Source organism: Chanodichthys erythropterus, chromosome 22 (assembly GCF_024489055.1).
Source record: "Chanodichthys erythropterus isolate Z2021 chromosome 22, ASM2448905v1, whole genome shotgun sequence".
Classification (NCBI taxonomy): Eukaryota; Metazoa; Chordata; class Actinopteri; order Cypriniformes; family Xenocyprididae; genus Chanodichthys; species Chanodichthys erythropterus.
In genome coordinates, this window is record NC_090242.1 from 28,230,608 (window position 1) to 28,252,618 (window position 22,011).

General features: G+C 37.5%; 1 protein-coding gene across 8 annotated transcripts in view; it reads left to right on the forward strand.

The window, feature by feature from the left end:
• tenm2b (teneurin transmembrane protein 2b) overlaps positions 1-22,011 on the forward strand; it is a 249,536-nt gene that overhangs the window by 56,180 nt on the left and 171,345 nt on the right. Inside the window, exon 6 of one of the 8 annotated variants that reach the window (XM_067375175.1) lies at positions 11,521-11,546. The exons of the other annotated variants lie outside the window; for them this stretch is intronic. Coding sequence (XP_067231276.1) covers positions 11,521-11,546 — 26 coding nt within the window. The remainder of the gene's footprint in view (positions 1-11,520; positions 11,547-22,011) is intronic. 8 annotated transcript variants of the gene reach the window in all.

The window sequence follows — 22,011 nt, forward strand, 5'->3', positions numbered from 1 at the left end:
AGACTGCAACATAATTGCAACTTTCAAGGTGCAGAAAGATAGTAAAGACATTGTTAAAATAGCCCATGTGACTACAGTGGTTCAACCTTAATCTTATGAAGTGACGAGAATACTTTTTCTGTGCAAAAAAACAAAAATAACAACTTTATTCAACAATCTCCTCTCTCTGTGTCACTCTCTGATGCTGTTCATGTGAGAACCATGACACATACGTGTGATGCTGACGCAGAATCCGGCCAATAATGAGCTGAGGTTGAACCTGGAAGTGCTGCACTGTGTTTACTATGTCAACAGTGTCAGAGACTGACATGGAAGAGAATAAATTGTTGGATAAAGTTGTTATTTATTTTATTTTATTTTTTTGCGCACAAAAAGTTTTCTCGTCGCTTCATAACATTAAGGTTGAACCACTGTAGTCACATGAACTGTTTTAAATATGTCTTTACTACCTTTCTGGACCTTGAATGTGGTAATAATGTTGCTGTCTATGGAGGGTCAGAAAGCTCTTGGATTTCATCAAAAATATCTTAATTTGTGTTCTGAAGATGAATGAAGGGTGTGGAACAACATGAGGGTGAGAAATTAATGACAGAATTTTTATTTTTTAGTGAACTAACCCTTCAAGATACACGGCATTTAAAAATTCAGTGTTGTCATATTTCAAATACCTCAACTGAATTTAGGTAATTTTTTTTTTTTTTTTTGTTCTTATTTTATTACTGACTGTTTACTTGTATTTTTTGTAGTTTGAAATCAAGCTTTCTCGTGCTGTGTGTGAGCTACTGTAACAAAGTTACCCTATTGTACCAAATAAAAGCCTAAATTAAAATCTGTTCATCGTATAAAGCAGACGTGTCTCTTCAGAAGACTTGAAATAAACCGCTCCATTTAAACTGATTACTATTACGAGTCTTGTGCTTTTTGAAGCTTGAAAATAATGATTGCCTTGACAAAATGGAAGGACAAAAAAATTAGATAGTAAAATATCTAGGGTATACAGTATGTGGTGGTTTTCCCCATGGTATTTAAAATTATACTGAATATTGATCATTTTCAAGCTATTGTATTGAAGTTAGAAATTCCAGTATTGTGACCACTAATTCATGCACGTGGTTAATAAGGTGAAAGTGCTTTGTTTAAAGTAGCTATTTACTACTTAGATCTATGATTTGATTGAATATTTTTTGATAATTTATTAATTATTGCCGGCTAAAAAGTCATTAATAATTTCAGTACTTTGAGTAGTTTTTGAGAATAGTAATTTGTACTTTTGCTTGAGTACTTTTTGACACCAGTACTCTTACTTTTAATTGAGTATTATTTCAGCAATGTAACAGTACTTGTTCTGAAGTACAAATTTTCAGTACTCTTTCCACCACTGAAAAACGGTGTTTGGAATTCGCCCCATGAATGAATGTAATTGGTTGACACTCTAAAAAATGCTGGGTTAAATATGGACAAAACCAGGGATTGGGTTGTTTTCACCCAGCCATTTTTTTCAACCAATTTTGGATTTATTTTTTTAGCCAGCAATATAGTAATATAGTAAAAGGCATGTTTTTGCTCACTCCCAAATAGGGGCAAATTTGTGGGGTATTTTAAGCTGAAACTTGACCAGACCAGAGACTTATATTACATCTTGTGAAATAGGGCATAATAGGTGCCGTTTAACCCAACCTGCTGGGTTTGTCCATATTTAACCCAACTTGGGTTGTTTTTAACCCAGCATTTTATAGAATGTCGATATTTGCATTAATGAGCAGTTGAACAGGTGTACCTATTAAAGTGGCCGGTGAGCTTATATACATATTTTATACATTCATATTTGTTTTAGTGTTTTTGTGTGTAATGGGAATCATGGGTGCCATAAAAACATCTTTATTCAGCTTTCAAATCTGATAATAAGCCATTTAAATATAATTCACAGATTTCTTTTGATGAATTTTTCAGACCTTAAAGCTTAGTGAAAGTGCTACAAATTGGATGGCGATGAGTTTTTAAAAAAGCTTTTGTTAAAAAAAATGTGTTTTTGTGTCAGAAGAATTCCCTTTGTCAAATCACCTCCTAACTGTTCATTTCTATCCCTGTTGAGAGCTGCAGTCACCGGCTGACAGATTGCTGCCTTCATCATAAAGCTCTCGTTAGAAACTCCATTAATCACAATGCCTTAAACAAACCCAAGGCCAATTAGCCTCACATGGCATAAAGCCAGTCTCTTCAGTCCATTTCTCTCAATAACATGAGTAACTGTCTTTGAAAAGTCATTTTATAGTTTTTATTTTTTTAATTTTTTTAGATGGCATTTAAAAACCTGAAAGGCCCATTTTACAAACAGAATAACCCTGTTGGATTTTGTGCATGTGTGTGTGTGTGTGTGTGTGTGTGTGTGTGTGTGTGTACAATTTAAAATTACATAATTAACCTTTGAGTTACTTACTTGTATGAAAGTATTCAGATATTCAGTATAATATAATGTAATAAAGCCCAAGCTCTCATCTGCCATTTTGTTGCTGTAGTTATTAGTGTTATTACATTTTTTTTTTTTAATGTACAGTAGGTTGATATGGACCCACAACAAACCTTGAATATGATTTTCAGAACACTCATGCTCACCCATGACTCTTGTGTTAATAAAATTCTCCTTTCTCATATTGAATTCGTCCTTCGTTTTCTCACGTTTGAACAAACTTCCCATTTGACCTCAATATCAGCATAATGAGCTTCAAAATGAGTGTGAATGAGGTCAGGAATAATATTCGTTCATAATGGCGTCCATGGTTGGCACTCAATTATGAAGCGATAGTCTCATTTTCACCCCTTCTACAGTGAGATTGTATAGACACCGAAGTGAAGTGGCTTTAAAGACTTCAGCAGATTTAAAGAAACATATTCTTCTCCAATGAACCATAAAAAGGAGAGCGTGGATGATATTATCATAGTAAACCGATCTACCTGATGCTAGCGTTGTGAACCTAGCAATTTCCTTGAAACCGTGGCTATTAAGTTAACTTCCAGAATGCCCTTGTTGGCTACTGACAGTCATCATTTACTAGAAGGAAAGATGCCGGCTGGAATGATGACACTTACAGCACGCGAAGACGTGATAAATGTTTGTGCTGAGAAACATGGGAAATGAAGTGAGAGCTGCAAGGACCAAACAATCTGTATATGAGCACATAATACTTCACCAACCATGATTATTTTAGAGTCCTCAAGCAATTTTGAACAAATTTGACCTTACTAAAATGCTGAAACCATTAAAATATAAAAAATCTATGAAGAAATGGAGACCTTGTGTTGATTATGAATTGCAAGAGAGATTTATGAAAGATACTGATAGAAGACATATATTATAAAATACCCACCAGAACTGTGACTGGGTTTTTAAGGGCCAATGAAGTAGAGTTTATTTTACCGTACACAGACTAATGCACCATGTGATTCACTCTTTGATTGTATCTTCTTAATATTGTTTCGTATATGAAATATTTTCTCTGTTGCTCAGTCCCCCTCCTCCCTTTTTCTTGCTCTCGAGCTCACAGGCGTTCAGTGTATTCAAGCCCGAAGGTCATATGAAATGATAAGAACTAGGTTTGTGCGGCACGTTTGGAGTTTATTCTGTCCCAGTGTTATTGCCCTGGCAGCACATTAAAGGGGCGTTCGGATCGCTCTGGAGCTACACATGGGCAATGGCTTCATTCATCTGACTCCAAGATAGAGAAAACATTCATTTGTGGATTTAAATCTGTCAGTTATGTAACGTCTAAATATTCTATTTTGATATTTGCACATTTGCCTCCATTGCTTGCTCACTTAAAAGGAGGAAAAAACACTGCAACATCATGCGTGGATGATGACACCTCAATGTGTCATAAATGAAATGCAAAACATGTCGAGGCATTTCTTTTAGCCCACTCACACTGTGCCAAATATGAAATCCTCTGTCAGTGGAGCTGTTTGTAGTGAGAAGATTATTGGGTTTATTCTGAGAACTTTAGTAGCCTGTAGAAAAAGTGTCTCGAGTAATGCTGTTTAGGAGAAAACGCTGTTTAAAAGACTTCACATTTACAGTCTGTATGAACCGGATGTTGCGAACGACTTTACTTCAGTATTGTAACTCATTTGTGAGTTAAATGGACTTGAATTTAGAGTCAAGTTTTCAGAATTTTAAAGATTATGAAGACAAACTATTATTTATCTGTGTATTTACTTGCATTAATTTTCACCACAACACTAGTAATGTGCCCTAACAGAGTAAATAGGGTCAATTTTGATTACATGTGATTACATAACAATGACTAGTTATAAATGAGTCATTGAATCATTCATACAACCAATTCATTAAAAAACACAGAATTAAACAACTGACTTTTTTTCTGAGTTATATATTTTCTTACATATTTATATATTTTGATTTGCATACTACACTCTAAAAAATGCTGGGTTAAAAACAACCCAAGTTGGGTTGAAAATGGACAAACCCAGCAATTGGGTTGTTTTAACCCAGCGATAGGGTTAAATGTTTGCCCAACCTGCTGGGTAGTTTTATTTAACTCAACTATTACTTAAAAATTACTGTATTGCTTAATTAAAATTAACCCAAAGTATGTTGGAAATGAACATTTATTAATGTTCAATGAATAATTATTAAACAATAAACATTGATTAAATAGCTTATTAATAAATTTATATGAATAGACTATTAAACTATTACATTTATATTAATAAAATATTAAAGCTTATTAATAAACATTCACCTTTTGTCTATTATTGTTGCCTCTAATTGCATCTGGTTTTTAATTTCCCAACTATTTTGGGTTCATTTTATGCTAGCCGTATAGCAATTTTTAAACAATAGTTGGTTTAAATAAAACTACCCAGCAGGTTGGGCAAACATTTAACCCAACCGCTGGGTTAAAACAACCAAATCGCTGGGTTTGTCCATTTTCAACTCAACTTGGGTTGTTTTTAACCCAGCATTTTTTAGAGTGTATACTTATTTCTTGTTTAATGCATTTTAAATAGACTAAAGCAAATTGTCAGAACATTGTTGTTTGCTGCAAATTCATTTACAGTAATTTTTAAAACTGTAATATTTTTTTTATTAACCATGCATACACTTTTCCCAAAAAGGCATACATATACATACATGTTATTCACATATTATAGTAGCAGAGTGTAATCATATTTTGGTCATTAAAATGTTCTAAGTAACTGAAATAAGCACAAATGTTGGAGCATGTCAAAACATCTTCACAGCCCAAAAAACACCTCAGACTCTAGTGGATTAAAAGTGGTGTGAATCTGAGGGTGGAATGATGAAATACTGATGAAAAATTATGTGAGAGTATTCAAGGAAGGGCCACCTTTCATGTTCACAACCTGTCCAAATGTAATCAAAATTTAACTAAATGGGTCAATCTGGTGAAAATAGATAGGCCAGTTGCAAAATGCACTCATCCACTTGGAAATCACCACTTTTTAGTCACATCTGAATCCAAATGAACTTATTGTGAGGCGATGTTATGATGAAAATTATTAAATTAAATAAGTGAAATGATTGTTTGTGAGTGAGCTGGATTTTAGTGACTTCACATCTCTGTTAAATTAAAGCCGCATCCTTGCGCCTGTGACCTTCACAACATCTGTTGTGTTTTCAGAGGATCTGATGACTAAAGGTGACTATTAAAAGGTTAGTTCACCCAAAAATGAAAATTCTGTCATTAATTACTTGCCCTCATGTCGTTCCACACCTGTAAGGCCTTCGTTTCATCTTCAGAACACAAATTAAGATATTTTTGATGAAATCCGTTGGCTCAGTGAGGCCTGCATTGAAAGCAAGTTTTAATTTACACTTGCCCAGAAAGGTACTAAAGTTATATTTAAAACAGTTCATGTGTGTACAGTGGTTCAACCTTAATGTTATGAAGCAAAGAGAATACTTTTTGTGTGCCAAAAGAACAAAATAACGACTTTATTCAACAATATCTAGTGATGGGCGATTTCAAAACACTGCTTCATGAAGCTTCGGAGCTTTACGAATCTTTTGCTTTGAATCAGTGGTTCGGAGTGCCAAAGTCACGTGATTTCAGTAAGCGAGGCTTCGTTACGTAATAAGTGTTTCGAAATGTCAGTGGTTTACATAAGTTTGGCAGTTTGATACGGGCTCCAAACCACTGATTCGAAACAAAAGATTCATAAAGCTTCGAATCTTCATGAAGCAGTGTTCTGAAATCGGCCATCACTAGATATTGTTGAATAAAGTCGTTATTGTGTTAAGTGACACCTTCGATGCACATCTTTCATCTGCTCCTCACCAAGTGAACAATACCATCATAAACAACTGGATAAAAAGGTAAAGTTCTATTGTCCTCTCTTGTTATACTGTATATCAGCTCACCAGACACCAGTAGAAGTTATTCACCAGATTTGCTATCATATAGGTTCTTCTGCAGAACCATATCAATTTAGACATCCACCTGATCGATCCACAGCTCTACAGGTGTGTCTGGCCATTTATCAGCGTCAGCCAACAGACAGAGAACAATGCTGTCTTCTCGTTCTTAAAGAGCCTGTTTTCTAAGGGGAAATTTATCCATTAATTCAATTCCCAGAGCTCAGCGCCACAGAGAGTATGGAGTCTCACTCTTCACGCCTACATCCTTGGCACACATTTCATTTGTTCTGTTCAATCAAAGAAACAGTTAGAAAGTAAAAAGAAAAACAAAGGAAGTGTGTTGATGATTGTAGTGGAAAATAAATAGAAGACAATGGATTTGATGGAAGATAATGAGAATGAGTGACAACTACCGCTGCCATTTGGTGAAATGCTTTCAAAGATCAATGCCACTTTGTCTCCAGTGATAGGCCGACATATTGACAGGATAATCAGAGTGCTATTGAGACACTGCCTTCCTCATGTGGCTTTTTGCTTGTCGTTGTGACCCTCTATCATGACTCACATCAACAACAACTCAAAGGAGTTTTTAATTTAATTTATTGTAAAATGTAATCTGTAGCAAATTATCTCAAAGGAGAAATATTAATAATTAATCATAACTTGTTGTTAATGTAATTCATTATGAATATTTGGATCAGTTCATTGGATTAACTTGATGTAGCCAAATTAATTACAATAAATTAATCAGTTCTAAAAAAGGGAATTTTTCATGGCCACAGAAAAATAATTATTTCTTAGCATGTAGCAAGATCTGGAATCATTTATGGGACATCAATCTGCAGGCAGCATAATGTACAATCATTTAGTTAATCAAAATACATAGTTGTAGATACCAAACATGGTAGGTTTAACTGTTGTTTCTATCATAAACATGCATAAAACAAAATACAGTACAAGAGACACTATACAATACAGTAATAGTACACACAATGTCCTGGGATGCATGTTCATTTATTGAACAGTTCATCTATAAATTGAAGCAGAAGAGTCTGTTTTACATGCTTTACATGTCTTTCCTATGGCTTGATTCAAAGTGAGTCTAGAGCATTCAAGCGCTGCGTTTTTTAAGTCATAAACCAGTTTTCTCCTGCATGTTAGTCACAGTTTCGGGGGATGGTCTAACATATAGAACTCTAATACGTAGTTGGTTGGGGAGAGTGGGTTTGCCAGATTGTTCATTAAATATAATGAATAATTTGTGTGTCTGACTGGTTCAGCCGTTTCACAAAAACTCAAAATGAATATCCACATTTACCATTGCTTTGCAAGTCTTTGTGGGTGAAATGTGTGAGAGTGAAAAAATTCACCATGAAGAAATTTTTCTAATGTAATTGCACCTTAATTTCAGTTTTGTAGGAATATTTGTAGGAGTTCTGCATTTCTTCATCAGAAAACTTTCAAAAATATTCTCAAAATTAAAATGGCCAACTATGAAATATGCCACAAAAATCAAGTTTGTTAAATGTAACATCTAAATTCTATTTTTACAAAATTTTAATATTTTTGTCATTTTTCTAGCTCCATAATAATCCATCCTGAACCAACATGAAAATGGAATGAATAATACAGCGTTTTTAGTCGTTTTCATGGATCTGTGTGAAAGGGGATCGTTTTGACAACGTTGTTGTCTGTACATGAACTAAAGACTTTTTACGTTTTAATACATCATTGTTGTGTAAATTTACCTTCAATGATGCTTGTATAACTCCCCCTTGAGGGAAAACAGGACTGGCAGCTCGACAAGGCAGGACAAGGTAAACAGCATCACCGTACATGAAAGGTAAATAATAACAACAAACTGTCACAGGACTGAAAACACAAGAAGAATAAGTAAGAGAGGAAGTGAGGAGGTTAACGAGGAAGGACAGGTGGGACAATTGAGCCAACAATCAGATAACAAGAAGAGTGGGGTTAAGACAATAGACAGGAGAGCACATGGCACATAGAAACAAACATGACAAGCCCTGTGCTCACACCAAACATGACAAAAACAAGAGCACATGGCCAGTGCTCAAACAAAACCTGATACAAACAAGCAGCCAATGAGAGCTCTCACCAACTGCGTGTCCACACAAAACATAACAACATGAAATTACTGATGTAAACACAAACCATGTGCTACACAGAACACAACACACACAGACAGAAGAGCGTACAGCCAAAGCGAACTCGAAACCGTACACTCACATAACAAGACCAGTGAACAACAGAGGCCAAACGTATGCAGCATGAATGTCTAAACCAAAACCAAACTTGACCAAAGTGTCGGGAACTAAACACCACGCACAAAAACCTATGTGGACAGAAGAGCATACGGCCCAAATGAACTGAAATTGTACACACACAGGGCTCTTTCACCAAACAAAAATAAACCAGACTGAAGTATCAGAACCTTGACAGGTCTTTTCAACAGTTTTTTTTTCTTCCATTCTGAACTCCAATACTCTTTTATTTGCTTTCAATATTTTCACTGTTTACTCCGTACACTTCCTGCTGTCTTGCTTCCTGGCAGCCTCATAAAATCACCCTTCCGTGACGCTCTCTGCACTGCTGTTTGTGTGGAGGTCAAGCTGGCGCAGCACATTTACATTTAATCATTTAGCAGATGCTTTTATCCAAAGCGATTCACAAATGAGGGATACAAATACCTGCCGCTTGTGTTCAGAAGTGCATTGAAGCCATGGTGCGAGTCATTGAAAATAACCTTTATATCTCACAATTGCATTTTTTCCCTCATTATTGTGATTTTATATCTCACAGTATTACTCTATATTGCACATTGCAATGTTTTTTTTTCTTTCTGTTTTATGCATTTGCTAGTTTGATTATAAAATGCTTCAGGTATCATATCAGCTATATATAAAAATCAACGTCTTGTATATTGAATATGACTCACTTCAGTGAACAGATGATGAGTTGACTCCAAGTGGTAGAAGTCTCTGCAGTCACTGCAGCAATGTCCTGTGGTCAGACGCGTCTCTTCTCCCAGAGTCCAAATGGATGATGAAGCTCCTGTGAGCTCTTTGCTGACAGCTTCTGATAATGCGCCCTCTTTATGGAGGAGGCAGAAACTAATGAGAAGTTGAAGGCACTGAATAAATTGGAAAATTGTAGCATAATGATTTTGTCCGCTGGCCTGTTTATGGGGCTGAGAGGGCAGAAGAGAGAGAGACTTATCAGGCTTTCTCCCAGGAAGATATACACATACAGACAAACAGGCGCGCTCTCTCGTACCCCACAGAGAGGCCATCCTGAGCGGGTCAGTGGCTCCATGCGAGTCTCCGGCATTGTGCGAGGCCAAATAAAGCCTGGCGCAATTTGACGGCAATTATTATGGAAATGGAGAAGCTTGTGAAAGATTTACTGACCAAATTTAGAAAATGGACTTGGGTGCAAAATAAGTTCATGTTACAGAATGAAGTAGTATGCAGCTCTCATTGCTAAGCCATTTATGCTAATCTGTGCAAGAACGTGTGTGTCTGCTGTATCAGCATGCATGTGAGGACTTATCATCTCTTCCTCCACCTGAGTGATGATTCCATGGGCTGCACTGGTGCTCTGATTTCTACCTTACACAAGCGGCCACCCAATTGCAGTGGCCTGATAAGAGCCGGAAGGGCAGTTCAGGACTCGCTCGTGCTCTTCTAGGCCTGGCATCTGCAGGGAGATAAGTGTTTCCTGGCGAGCAGGAGGAGATGAAGGCCGCCGTAGACACATTCCTTCAACAGCATTAATGAAAGAGTGATAAGCGGTAGGATATTTTGTCGACCGCATGGTTTCTATTTCTGCTGCGTTTTGCAGGGTAGCCCCGCCCACTTTGATATCTTATTGGTCCAAAAGCTCCCCTCATAGAGCTGTCCATAAAAACGTCATGAAACCCTCCATTTCACATACAGGTATGAAATTTAGTAGACACATGTGACAGCCCAATACTTACAAAAAAGTCCCTGGGTACAAAATCTGAAAACTACAACTGGACATGACATGGAGGGAAAAAAAATAGTAGGCTAAATCGTATGCACGATTTATTAATTTGTTCCCTTGATTTACTAAAACGTGCGCATGATTTACTATTTCGTTCCCTCGATTTACTAAAACGTGCACACAATTTATTATTTTGTTTATTATTCATGCGCATGATTTATAAATCGAGGGAACGAATTAGTAAATCTTGCATGTCATGTGCGAGGCTCCGCAGAAAACCCAACAGGAAGTGAGATATTTTGAATTTTCTCTGCAAAATTGTTGCAGTTTTTGCCATTTCCACATGTTGTATTTTAACAAACTTCTCCTAGAGATTTTAATCAGATCAACATCATATTTGGTCAGTCTAATCTAAAGGCCTTTGCGACGTTAAATTGAAAAGATCTGGAGTTTTTGCTGAAGGGCATGTCCGTGGCGGCCTGACAAATTTCGATGTTTCGCCATGAAACAGGAAGTTGTTGAAACTCAGGCATACAATGTCCGATCTGCCCCAAACTTTACACAGAAGCTTGGAATGAGAAATAACTTGTTCCACTGTGATAAAGCACCATGAGTTAAAATCACTTATTAAAAATCACCAATTCAGCTGTTGACTGAGCCTTGTGTTGATCGCTTAATTGCATTGTTTAGTCCCGCTCACTGTGAAATTTCATTGGTTCAAAATTGTGCTCCATATAAGTGTATATTTAAACATTGAATATATCCTTTGATTAGGCCATGTTTTGTGTTTATCGTGCACAGTCAAATTTTTTGTCGCTTAAAACGTCACGCACAGTTAGTACACTGTGTAAGAAGACAGAAGGATTTGTGCAGTGTAATGTATAAATTTGCCCCTTACTGCCATGATTGAGTTGATGGAGCATTCCAGCAACATTTAGCTTGGCAGCAGGGCCAAGACAGAAAAAAATATACTCAGGATTACTCATGATGCAAAAGAGCTGTGGTTACATAAGCAACCTTCTTTCCCCGCAAGCACAATTTGAGCGGAAGATGATATGAGGATCATTTAGACACTGTTTACTGTTTCCTTCTCTTAACATCTGTCATGAAGTCCTCACATCCACAAACCCTTAAAGACGTTAGAAGTTTGTTTAACTCGTCTGTTTGCCTTTGAGTCCCGATCCACAGGGCCACATGGACTTTACAGACTTTTTTTTTTTTTTTGCATTTCTAATGCTGATTTTTGTTAAAAATAGGTGGAATTCTGTGGAATAGATTTAAATGTGTTGATGTTGTTTGCCCAAAATTAAATAAAAATGAACATTATTGTTTGGGGTCAGTAAGAAGTCACTTATACTCGATAATGCTATATTTATTTGATCAAAAGTACAGTAAAACAGTAATATTGTGAAATATTACTTTAATTTAATACATTTTCAATCTTCAAAATTAACTAATTTATTGACCCTCATGTCATTTTATACCTGTATGCATTCAAGATATGACAAAAATATGCTCCATAAAAGTAGTTCATATGACTCATTCCCTATATTCCGAAGTCTTCTGTAGCCATAGATAGCTTTGTGTGAAGGACAGACACAAATTAAAGTTTTCTAGAGTTTCCGTGTGGGCCTGCTGATCCGTAAGTGATGTGGTGTGTAACCCTACCTCACCCTCTCAGTGTGGGACACAGCGTGCTGTGACCCTGCAGTGGCCCAGATCTGCTGTTCAATCAGCCCAGAGAGGAGACACAGAGATCCACAGGAACATTCAAAGCTGTATAAGAGCATGCTCAACAAACTTGCTCTTGCCTGGGGAGCATCTGACGATTCACACCCCATTGCCAATGTGTGCCACTGAAGATAGTGCTGGCACAGCTTCAGTGTTGAGTGCAGCCATATCAAAAGAGCTATGTTCTTGTGTCCTTATCTTTGTCTCTTTTCTCTCTCTTTCCATCTCTCTTCCCTTTTTTCTGTACCTTTTTATGTCTGTATTTTTTCTCATGCCGTTTGATACATCTGCCAAAATGCACAACCGCTTTCTCTCAGAAATCACAGGGATCACAGGTAAAGAGGCAGCGGGAGACATAAAGGTGTGCTGCATACAACTGCTTCAACATGCGTAATTAAGCCTCGCCATCCTCCTCAAAGTCTCGCCGAGCCCTAGAAAGGCTTTTTTTTTGTACCCAATTGTTTTTTTTTGTTAGTCTCAATCTAATTTTAGTTGCTCTTTGAGCAAAAGTTTGTTTTTATTCTTCATCACTCATGCTGTTTTGCATTCAGAAATAAAACTCAGCAGCTGCGACTTGCCGCATTAAATGCTTGTGCTTTTGATAGAGTCTTGTAAATGTACTGACAAGTTAAAACAGTAAGCTTCAGACAAAACTACACAGTGACTCATTATTAGGTTTGAACATTTTATGGAGGCACTTCATATTACTTGGATGTTTTCTTTGCTGAGAATATATTGGATCATTTGTTTGTTTTTTTCTTTCATTTTAAAACAGATTATTGCATTCTTTTTCTTTCTCTTTGTCTTGGCAATTTTCTGCTATTCAAACTTTGTTTTGTAGAATTGTTTTGTTTGTAATTTTGGCTAGGGGCGATTCTAGGTTTTCAATATTGGGGGGCTCAGCCACCAATGACGGTATGTTTAAAAAATACATAAATAAATAAATAAAATAATAATAATATATTGTTTGTAAGGTAGGCATGAACAATACATTAGGTTCTACACTACGTATCAATCACATGAATATTGAATTCATTTCTAATCATTTTAAATAACCAGCTAATGTTCATTAATATTCATTAAGAATATAAACTTTATATTACTGTAAATGTGTAGATTGGCAGTATGTGGGTAAAAACAAATGTAATTTTTTTCAACACATGTAATGTTTTAAACACTATTAGTTTTTAACTCTACATTTGTGCAGAAAAAAAAAAAAAAAAAAACTTTAAAGAAGATCTACATTTATCATTTCCCTTCACGAAGATAACATGGAAAATGTGCCATGCTTTAGTGGAAGACTTTTGTCACCTGGTGGAAAGCAAACACTTTTCCATTTCCACTCCCTTTTATAGTTCTTTTTGCTTGTTTTGCTTTTGGATTTATTATAAAATGAATATTATAACAATTTTATTCCACTAAAGTGTAGCAAGAGTAGGAAAATTCGCATGCCATTTACATGAAAGGAATTTTACATTGGATGGGAAACCGTCTTGTATTGCCCCCGCATCATATTATGTAAATTGCATTTATGACACAGAACTACACAGATGCAGATATCATAACAATCTTATATAATATATATTAACGCAGACTAAAATACGGGGATGAGCCGAAGCCTGCTGCCAGTTTCATGTGAGTTTTAAAGGGGACTGAGGCAATCACGAATTACTGTACATATTATAGAGTTAAGGCCTTTGCACACTGAGTCCGAAATTTTCGCATGCGTTTTTTCGTATTCGCAATCCTAAAAATTCGTCACGCACCGAGACCTTGCACACTGAGTCCGATGCGTATTAATGAATGCGTTGCGAAAAAAATCGCAAAACAAATCGCAAAACAATACAAAATGAAGTCTTCAAGCAGTGAGCACGATTAGTTGTCTCCTAGAGAAAAAGAAAGAGAAAATATTGGGTCTATTCAATCCCGAGATTGCATAGAGAGAAAGGAGAATTCACCTCATCAAGGAGCTGCGGGATTATCCGAGCGTTTCAAAGTTTACTTCAGAATGTCAGTGGCTCTGTTTGATGCTTTACTACTGGCACAATCTGTCTTTATATTCGGTCTCTTTGTATTCCTCACGTTGTTAGTCATTCAGTGCTGCTGTTTTGTGCTGTAGACGACGTGGATCAACTTGTCAGATGGCATTCTGGATTTTTGCATTCGCGTACGGTGGCTCTGAATTGTCAAAACGTCTCTCAAAATGCGTGCCACGGATGCGAAAAACGCAGAAATTCGAACCTGATCCGAATATTTTTTTGACGGACGAAAGTTTCGGAGGCAGTGTGCAAATGCGATTGACATAACGTGAGGTCGAATTTATTTTTTAACGTGCGAAAGTTTCGCATGCGAATTTCGGACTCAGTGTGCAATGACCTTTAATCGCAAATTTGTAGGGGGGCTGGGTGGAGATTTAGAGGGACTAAAACCCAGAATGGGCCTAGTGACACCCACATTTTTGTGACACACATGATTTTTTGGCCTTTCACCTTGTTCTAACAAGTTATGATTACAAAGCGATAAATTATAATCTCTTCCATATTGCTTTGCATTCCTGCACATTCATGCTGAGAAGCCCCTCCCACAGTGAAATCTCATTGGTTGTATATTAACGGCCTACACCTCAAAAATATTAATCAAGTTTTTTTTTTTTTTTTACTTTATACTTTTTACTGAATTTAAGATTGATTGACTTTCATTGACTTGCATCAATAGAATGTTTGCAATTTAATAATATTTGCATACTTGATATTTCAATTGTAGTTGTTCTTTTTTTTTTTTTTTTTTTGCATATGAGAGTTAGATTATGGCTATTAAATAATAATTAAAAAAACCCTCAAATATCAGCCAATAACCGATTTAGTACTGGTATATCTAGCAAAACAACAATTTATGGTCTCTTCCATGGTTGGCAGGTATTTACTTGTTAACTTTAAATAATAGTTAGACTGTGACAAATAAATAAATATTAAATAAGACAATGAATGATATGGTATTGGTATGTCATGCATGCCTAGTGATATCTTTTATCCATGTGAATGAAAGCGACAGGAAATTTTGCATTTTGTCAATCGTCCAGTTTTTATTTATGCAGTGACGGACTACGAAACCCCGCCCACTGTGAAATCTCATTGGTCAGTTCTCATTCTGAGATTCTCACATCATGAAGCAGTTTTGCATTCAGTGTTGGCAAACAAATTTACTTGTTGCAAATTTCCTTTTGAGCATACAAATCTAGTCTTATTTTGCTTTCTCCTTCATTCTCCGTAACATTCCCGCCACCTCAATATCAGAAGTTTGATTACTGTCCGCGTTCGAGAGGGGGAGTTACATTAATGCTTTAGTAGATGGGTTGGACGTTAAGCACTAAATGAAGAGTGATTTGTAGTTGACTGAGAGTAGGTTTGCTGGTTGAACAGGGCCGTGGAGAAGTGTGCCATTATGATTGATTGAAAGCCCGTCTCTTTGTTGTTCTCTGTTTAAAGTTCACCGCACTGCGGAGGTGTAGCAGCCTCTGCTTTGAAGTGATTGATGACCGCTGCGAGATCTTATACCTGAGCTCCCTGTCACTCGTGTGCCATAGGCCAAGAAAACCGCCGTTTCTATGGATACCGTTACAGAGTTCTGCTCGTTACACCCGATTGGTCGTGGCCTGTGCCGGGTGGGTTGTCCTTGCCGGTCTGCCATCTGGCTGTGGTCCGTTGATCGCGCTTGAGGAACCATGGATGCAAGAATGAGTCGAATTCTCCTTGGGGTCTCTGAGGAGCTTCGTGGCTGCCTGTCACATCGCATCAAATCTCTGGATCTGATACCGAGCCAGTTGCGAGTCCGTCCGCTCTCTATCAGTCACTGAGATGCAAAGTCAAATGGAAACACTTTGACAGACGGAGCCAGAGGTCTCAGTAATGGCCTGGTGGTTTGAATCCTCCTGAAATATTTGTGCTGGCGAGAAGCTCAGCAGAACTGCGACTGGATTTTGGTGAGACTGTGGTCTGAAAGTGTCTGGAACTTCAGCCCGTGGAGCTCTTAGTGTCACAGCGAGAGAGATATCCTGTCAGTCAGCAATACCGAGAGGACGCACACGCACGTTTGCACGAGTGCGCAGTGCCATGCACATCATTACGCAGGCAGGCGTCGATAGCACGCATTTCTTCCTGACAAGCCTGCTGTCATTTTCCAGGCCGCTGCAGAAAGCTGGCTCAGCCTGGAGCCCAGCATGCTCTCACCTTGACGACGGGCAGAGAAGAAATCTGATCGTCACCTATGAATTATTGATTTTTCTGCAAAGCTACTTCTCTGCTTTATCTGAGATGTTTGCAACCATCCACTACCAGGAGCCCAAAAGAAGTTACTTGCTCTCAGCAAGTGTCGTTGGAATTCAGTGATTTTTTTTCGTTCTCTCTCTCTCTCACTCACACACACTGGTTTGTTTTTGTGAATTGTGGGGACATTCCATAAGTGTAATGGTTTTTGTTCTGTACAAACTGTATTTTCTATTGCACTACACCTAAACCTACCCCTCACAGAAAACTACACATTTTTACTTTCGCAAAAAAACTCATTCTGTATGATTTATAAGCCTTTTGAAAATGTGGACATGGAGTAATGTCCTCATAAGTCACCCTCTCCCTGTAACACCTATGTCATACCTATGTCATTATACAAATTTGTGTCCTGATATGTCACAAAAACGCGCACACACACACTCACATTGGATTCTCTATGTGGATGCCTGCCTGCCTCACACACTAATTGGCCGCTTGGATATGCAGAGTTAGTTTTGAGATTGACACCTAAAGCACACACTTGAACAGCATAATATCGAAGCATCTAAATTATTGATTATAAAACATGCACTATTTATATCACTCTGTATGTTTGTTTAGGGTGGGCGTCTGTAGGCAGATTAGACAGTGTTCAATTAAACTAGATTTTTTCATTTTCTTAAGAAAATGTAAATAATAGAAACAATACCAAAAACAGGTGCATCTCAATAAATTAGAATATTGTGAAAAAGTTTTTTTTTTTCTGTAATTTAATTCAAAAAGTAAAACTTAAATATATTCTAGATTTATTAGACATAAAGTAAAATATTTCCAGACTTTTTTGTTTTCATTTTGATGATTACAGCTTGCTGCTCATCAAAATAAAATAAAAAATCTGTATCTCAAATTATTAGAATATTTAATTTCAAGTTCTATTAAATTACCATTCCCAGGGTATAAATACTGGGTTTAGGTCAGTAATCCCAACAGCAGTCATGGGGAAGTCTGCTGACTTGACAGTTGTCCAGAAGATGATAATCAAGACCCTCTACAATGAGGGTAAGCCACAGAGGGTCAATGCTGAAAGAGCTGGCTGTTCGCAGAGTGCTATGCCAAAGGTGAAAGGAATGACCGCAGGCTTGAAAAGATTGGCATGCGAAGCCGATTTATGAACTTAGGAGAGCTTCAGAAGGAGTGGACTGAAGATGGAGTCAGTGCATCAAGAGCCACTGCACACAGACGTCTTCAGGAAATGGGCTACAACTGTCACATTCCACGTACCAAGCCACTTCTGAACCAAAGACAACGTCAGAAGCGTCTTACCTGGGCTAAGGAAAAAAGAACTGGACTGTTGCTCAGTGGTCCAAAGTCCTCTTTTCAGATGAAAGTAAATTTTGAATTTCATTTGGAAATCAAGGTCCCAGAGTCTTGAGGAAGAGTGGCGAGGCACAGAAACCATGTTGCTTGAAGTCCAGTGTGAAGTTTCCACAGTCAGTGATGATTTGGGCTGCCATGTCATCTGCTGGTGTTTGTACACTGTGTTTTCTGTCAATGCAACCATCTACCAGGAAATTTTAGAGCACTTCATGCTTCCTTCTGCTTACAAGGTTTCTGGAGATGCTGATTTCATTTTCCAGCAAGATTTGGCACCTGCCCACATTGCCAAAGGTACCAAAAGCTGGTTCAGTGACCATGGTGTTACTGTGCTTGATTGGCCAGCAAACTCGCCTGACCTGAACCCCATAGGGAATCTATGGGGTATTGTCAAGAGGAAGATGAAAGACACCAGACCAAACAATGCAGATGACCTGAAGGCTACTATCAAAGCAACCTGGACTTCCATTATACCTGAGCAGTGCCACAGGCTGATCGCCTCCATGCCACGCTGCATTGATGCAGTAATTCATGCAAAAGGAGGCCCAGCCAAGCATTGAATGCATAGAAATGAACATACTTTTCAGAAGCCTGACATTTCTGTTTAAAATATCCTTTATTATTGATCTTATGAAGTATTCTAATTTATTGAATTGGTGTTTTTTGTGTTAAATCATCTCATTCATTGTGTTCATTGTGCCAAAATCATCACAATTAAAAGAACAAAAGACTTAAAGTACTTCAGTCTGTGTGCACTGAATTTATTTAATACACGAGTTCCACAATTTGAGTTGAATTACTGAAATAAATGAACTTTTCCATGACATTCTAATTTATTGAGATGCTCCTGTATGTTCTTTTTTTTTAACACCAACAACAACATACATAAAAACCAAATGTTAATTTTAGGGACAAAATGGGTGATTACTGACATTAAAAAGTGGTTATTAACAGTAGGTCTAATCTGCACATTATCAGACTTTTCTGTTTTACATTATCAATTGTAGAGCATGACCATATCGAACACCACAAAAGCTGCATATAATGAATGACACGTTTAACTCACTATTTATGTAGTAGAGAGAAATAACTTTACAAAAAAAGTCCAGAGTTGGCCAAGTCCTCTTATCGTAAGAGACTTTGGATATTGCTGCTCTGTGTCATTATAGGGCTTTGTACACTTGAAATAGTAAACCCTGGGTCATTGTAAACCCTGGGTAAACAGAATCCTGGATTATCTTGCTTCATGTTTCACACTGCTCATAATTTACCCAGGGTTAACAATTAATCCTGGGTATTCATAATAAGCTGATCCCATGTTAAAAAAAAAAAAGCATATGCTGGTTAGGTATGATTTGAAGCATGTCAGATGGTTTGAGCTGGTTTATGCTGGTCCTTAGTTGGCCCTTAGCTGGTGATGAGCTGGTTTAAACTGGTCAAGTACTGGTCCTAAGTTGGTACTAAGCAACTAGCTCCAGTTTAGGACTAGCTTATAACCAGCTCAAGACCAGCTTAAACCAGCTCATGACCAACTCAGAACCAGCATAAACCATCTCAAACCATCTGCCATGCTTCAAAACATACCTAACCAGCATATGCTGTTTTTTTTCAACAGGGATTTTTCACGTTGTACATTCCTAAACCCTGGGTTAACGTTCTTATTTGTATATAATTGCGGTGTCAGTGTCATTGATTGTATAAACACAGCATGCGACCTGTTTACATAGCTCTAGCATTGCACGTATTGCCGACTGTACTGTCCAGTTTATACTGAGTGGACATTTCAGACTATAAAGGTAAGAATGAAACATTCTCTTCTTCACTCAGATTGTTGCGTTTTCTGTCAGCATTTTTCCTCTCAAACGCTGAATTTACTGTATATATACAATGCGAGGTGTTTCCATGACTGTCCAAAGCACATGAATAACATGTGTAACAGCTGTAACATTCTAACACCACATCCTTTCACACTGTGCAAGTTTGGCACCGCAATGCAGGGTTAAAACCACAAAAGCTCCGGAACAGGGTTTCTTTACCCCGAATAAAAAGTGGTGCTAACCCCACTTCTAAATTACAAGTGTGAATTGTTCCTTTACCCAGGGTTAAAAGAGGTGTTTAGAAGGACGATAACCCAGGGTTAAGCGCAGTGTGAAAAGCTCTTAGAGTTGTGGTGTGGACATACCTATTCTCATAGAATTACAACAATTATTAAAACTTTATAGTTATAGGGCCCTATAATACACCCGGCGCAATGCGACGCAAGGCGCAGCGCAAGTGTGTTTGCTAGTTTGCGTCCGGCGCCGTTCACGTTTTCCCGTTCAGCGCCATGTCCTTAAATTAGTAAATGCATTTGCGCCAGTTAGTGCACCCATGGGCGTGCTGGTCTAAAAAAGAGGTGTGTTCAGGCGCATTGCCGGTGCATTGCTATTTTAAGGAGCTGAAAATAGACTGCGCCATAGACCAACTCAAACCTGGTCTAAAGTCTAAAGTCTAAAGTCAATTGCGCAATATTTTTTTGTTAGAGTGCGTTGGTAGAAACTGCGCCTCTGGGCGCGTCCACAGTGCCTGTTGACTTTGCTTATTACACACAGGGATGCGCATCACACAAACATGCCAAATATTAAAAACAAAAGGATTACAGTGTAAAAGAATATGATTGTGTAGGCTACATAAATATAAAAATGTAATTAGGCTACCTATTTTCAATTCAGCCTATTACTACTTATAATGATGAACAAAATTGGCTAATTAATTGAACAATCTTGACAATACACACACATATATATATATATATTAACTGGCTCATCGCGCGGCGCTATTTGAAAGCCTGCATTTGCAAGCCCGCTTCAACTTCACGCACGAGCAGATCGGTTTCTTCGCTTGAAAAGTGTTCAGCTTTTCTGCCAACAAATTCCGGCATGTAAATAGCAATCCGTCATGGCGCGAGTGCATCTCGCTCTTAAAGGGAATGGGAGATGACACTCTGATTGGTTTATTGAACGTTACGCCCATTACTCATTAAGAGAATAGGGACAACCCATTTCAAAAATGGGTTGTCCGTCATTAAAATAGCAAAAGTGGATTTGGACACACCCTGAGTGCACCTGCGCCGTGCGCTTTACACTTTGCGTTTAGATCGTTGTTGTGGCAAAAAATCAACCCGACTCTACTGCATAAGAGACAAACATGTCCAATTGTCTTTAAAGCTTTTATTTCTTGCAAGAAAGGTCAGACAGGTCATACAGAAACACAAGTAGCTGCAGAGCTGAAGACCAAGAACGAAAGCTTCCCCTCACTTTTATATCTCTAACCTCCAAGGCCGAAGCTTCTGTCCTTTTACCATATTAGGAACATCTCTTAGTGGCTGTAACTTTCCACACATTGTTAGCACAGACATGTTTTTAACATACATCTTCCATATCCACCATATCTTGCTCTTTCTATTTCTAATTCTATTTTCTTTCTATGTTAACACTGTTAAATATTACCACTTAAGCCAACATCATACCATATTCCATAAGCATCACATTTCACAAGAATACAAGTAAAAAGCATATGAAAAATTAAAATTTCCACAACAATCGTTAAAATAGGGCCCATAGTTATCATCCTTTGTGTAAATGGGCGCTGGTTGTGTCTGATTTGTGTGTTTTTTTACGCATTGCTGCTTAGTTAAAATGACCAGAGTAGTTCACATCCTTAAAATTTTGCAATTTTTGAATATTGAAGCTTATGCTACACATTAATTTTGATGCTAAATAAGTAATAAAGTAATTGTTAATATTAAACAAAAAAAAAAAACAAATATCAATATTTCTATGCCAGTATTTTATGATTAATTTACAATTCTAGTTTCGAGTGATGTTTGCCTATGCAAAACTCACAACCATGGAGCAATAGGGTGTTGTGTATAGGGTGTTGCCAGGCAAAAATTGTAGATCTGATCAGTTTTGTAACATTTAAAGTTCACATTTGTATCTGTAATTCATAAATACAGCTCTCATTAATGCTCTCCCGATCTTTCATCATTTTGTTAAATAACACTTGTGGATTTGATCTCTTTTTAACACTGCTGTAATGACAGTGTCTTCAGCCACTTGACCTTGATGTGTTTCAGAGTGATTGTGAAGAGGGGGCAGAGAAAGCTGGCTGATTATGTTCACAGTTTGAGCTGTAAGCAAAAAAAACAATGTGTCCTCTGAATAATCTTATTTGGTCAGCAGGAGCTCTTCCTGTTTACAAAACACACAGCAGTGG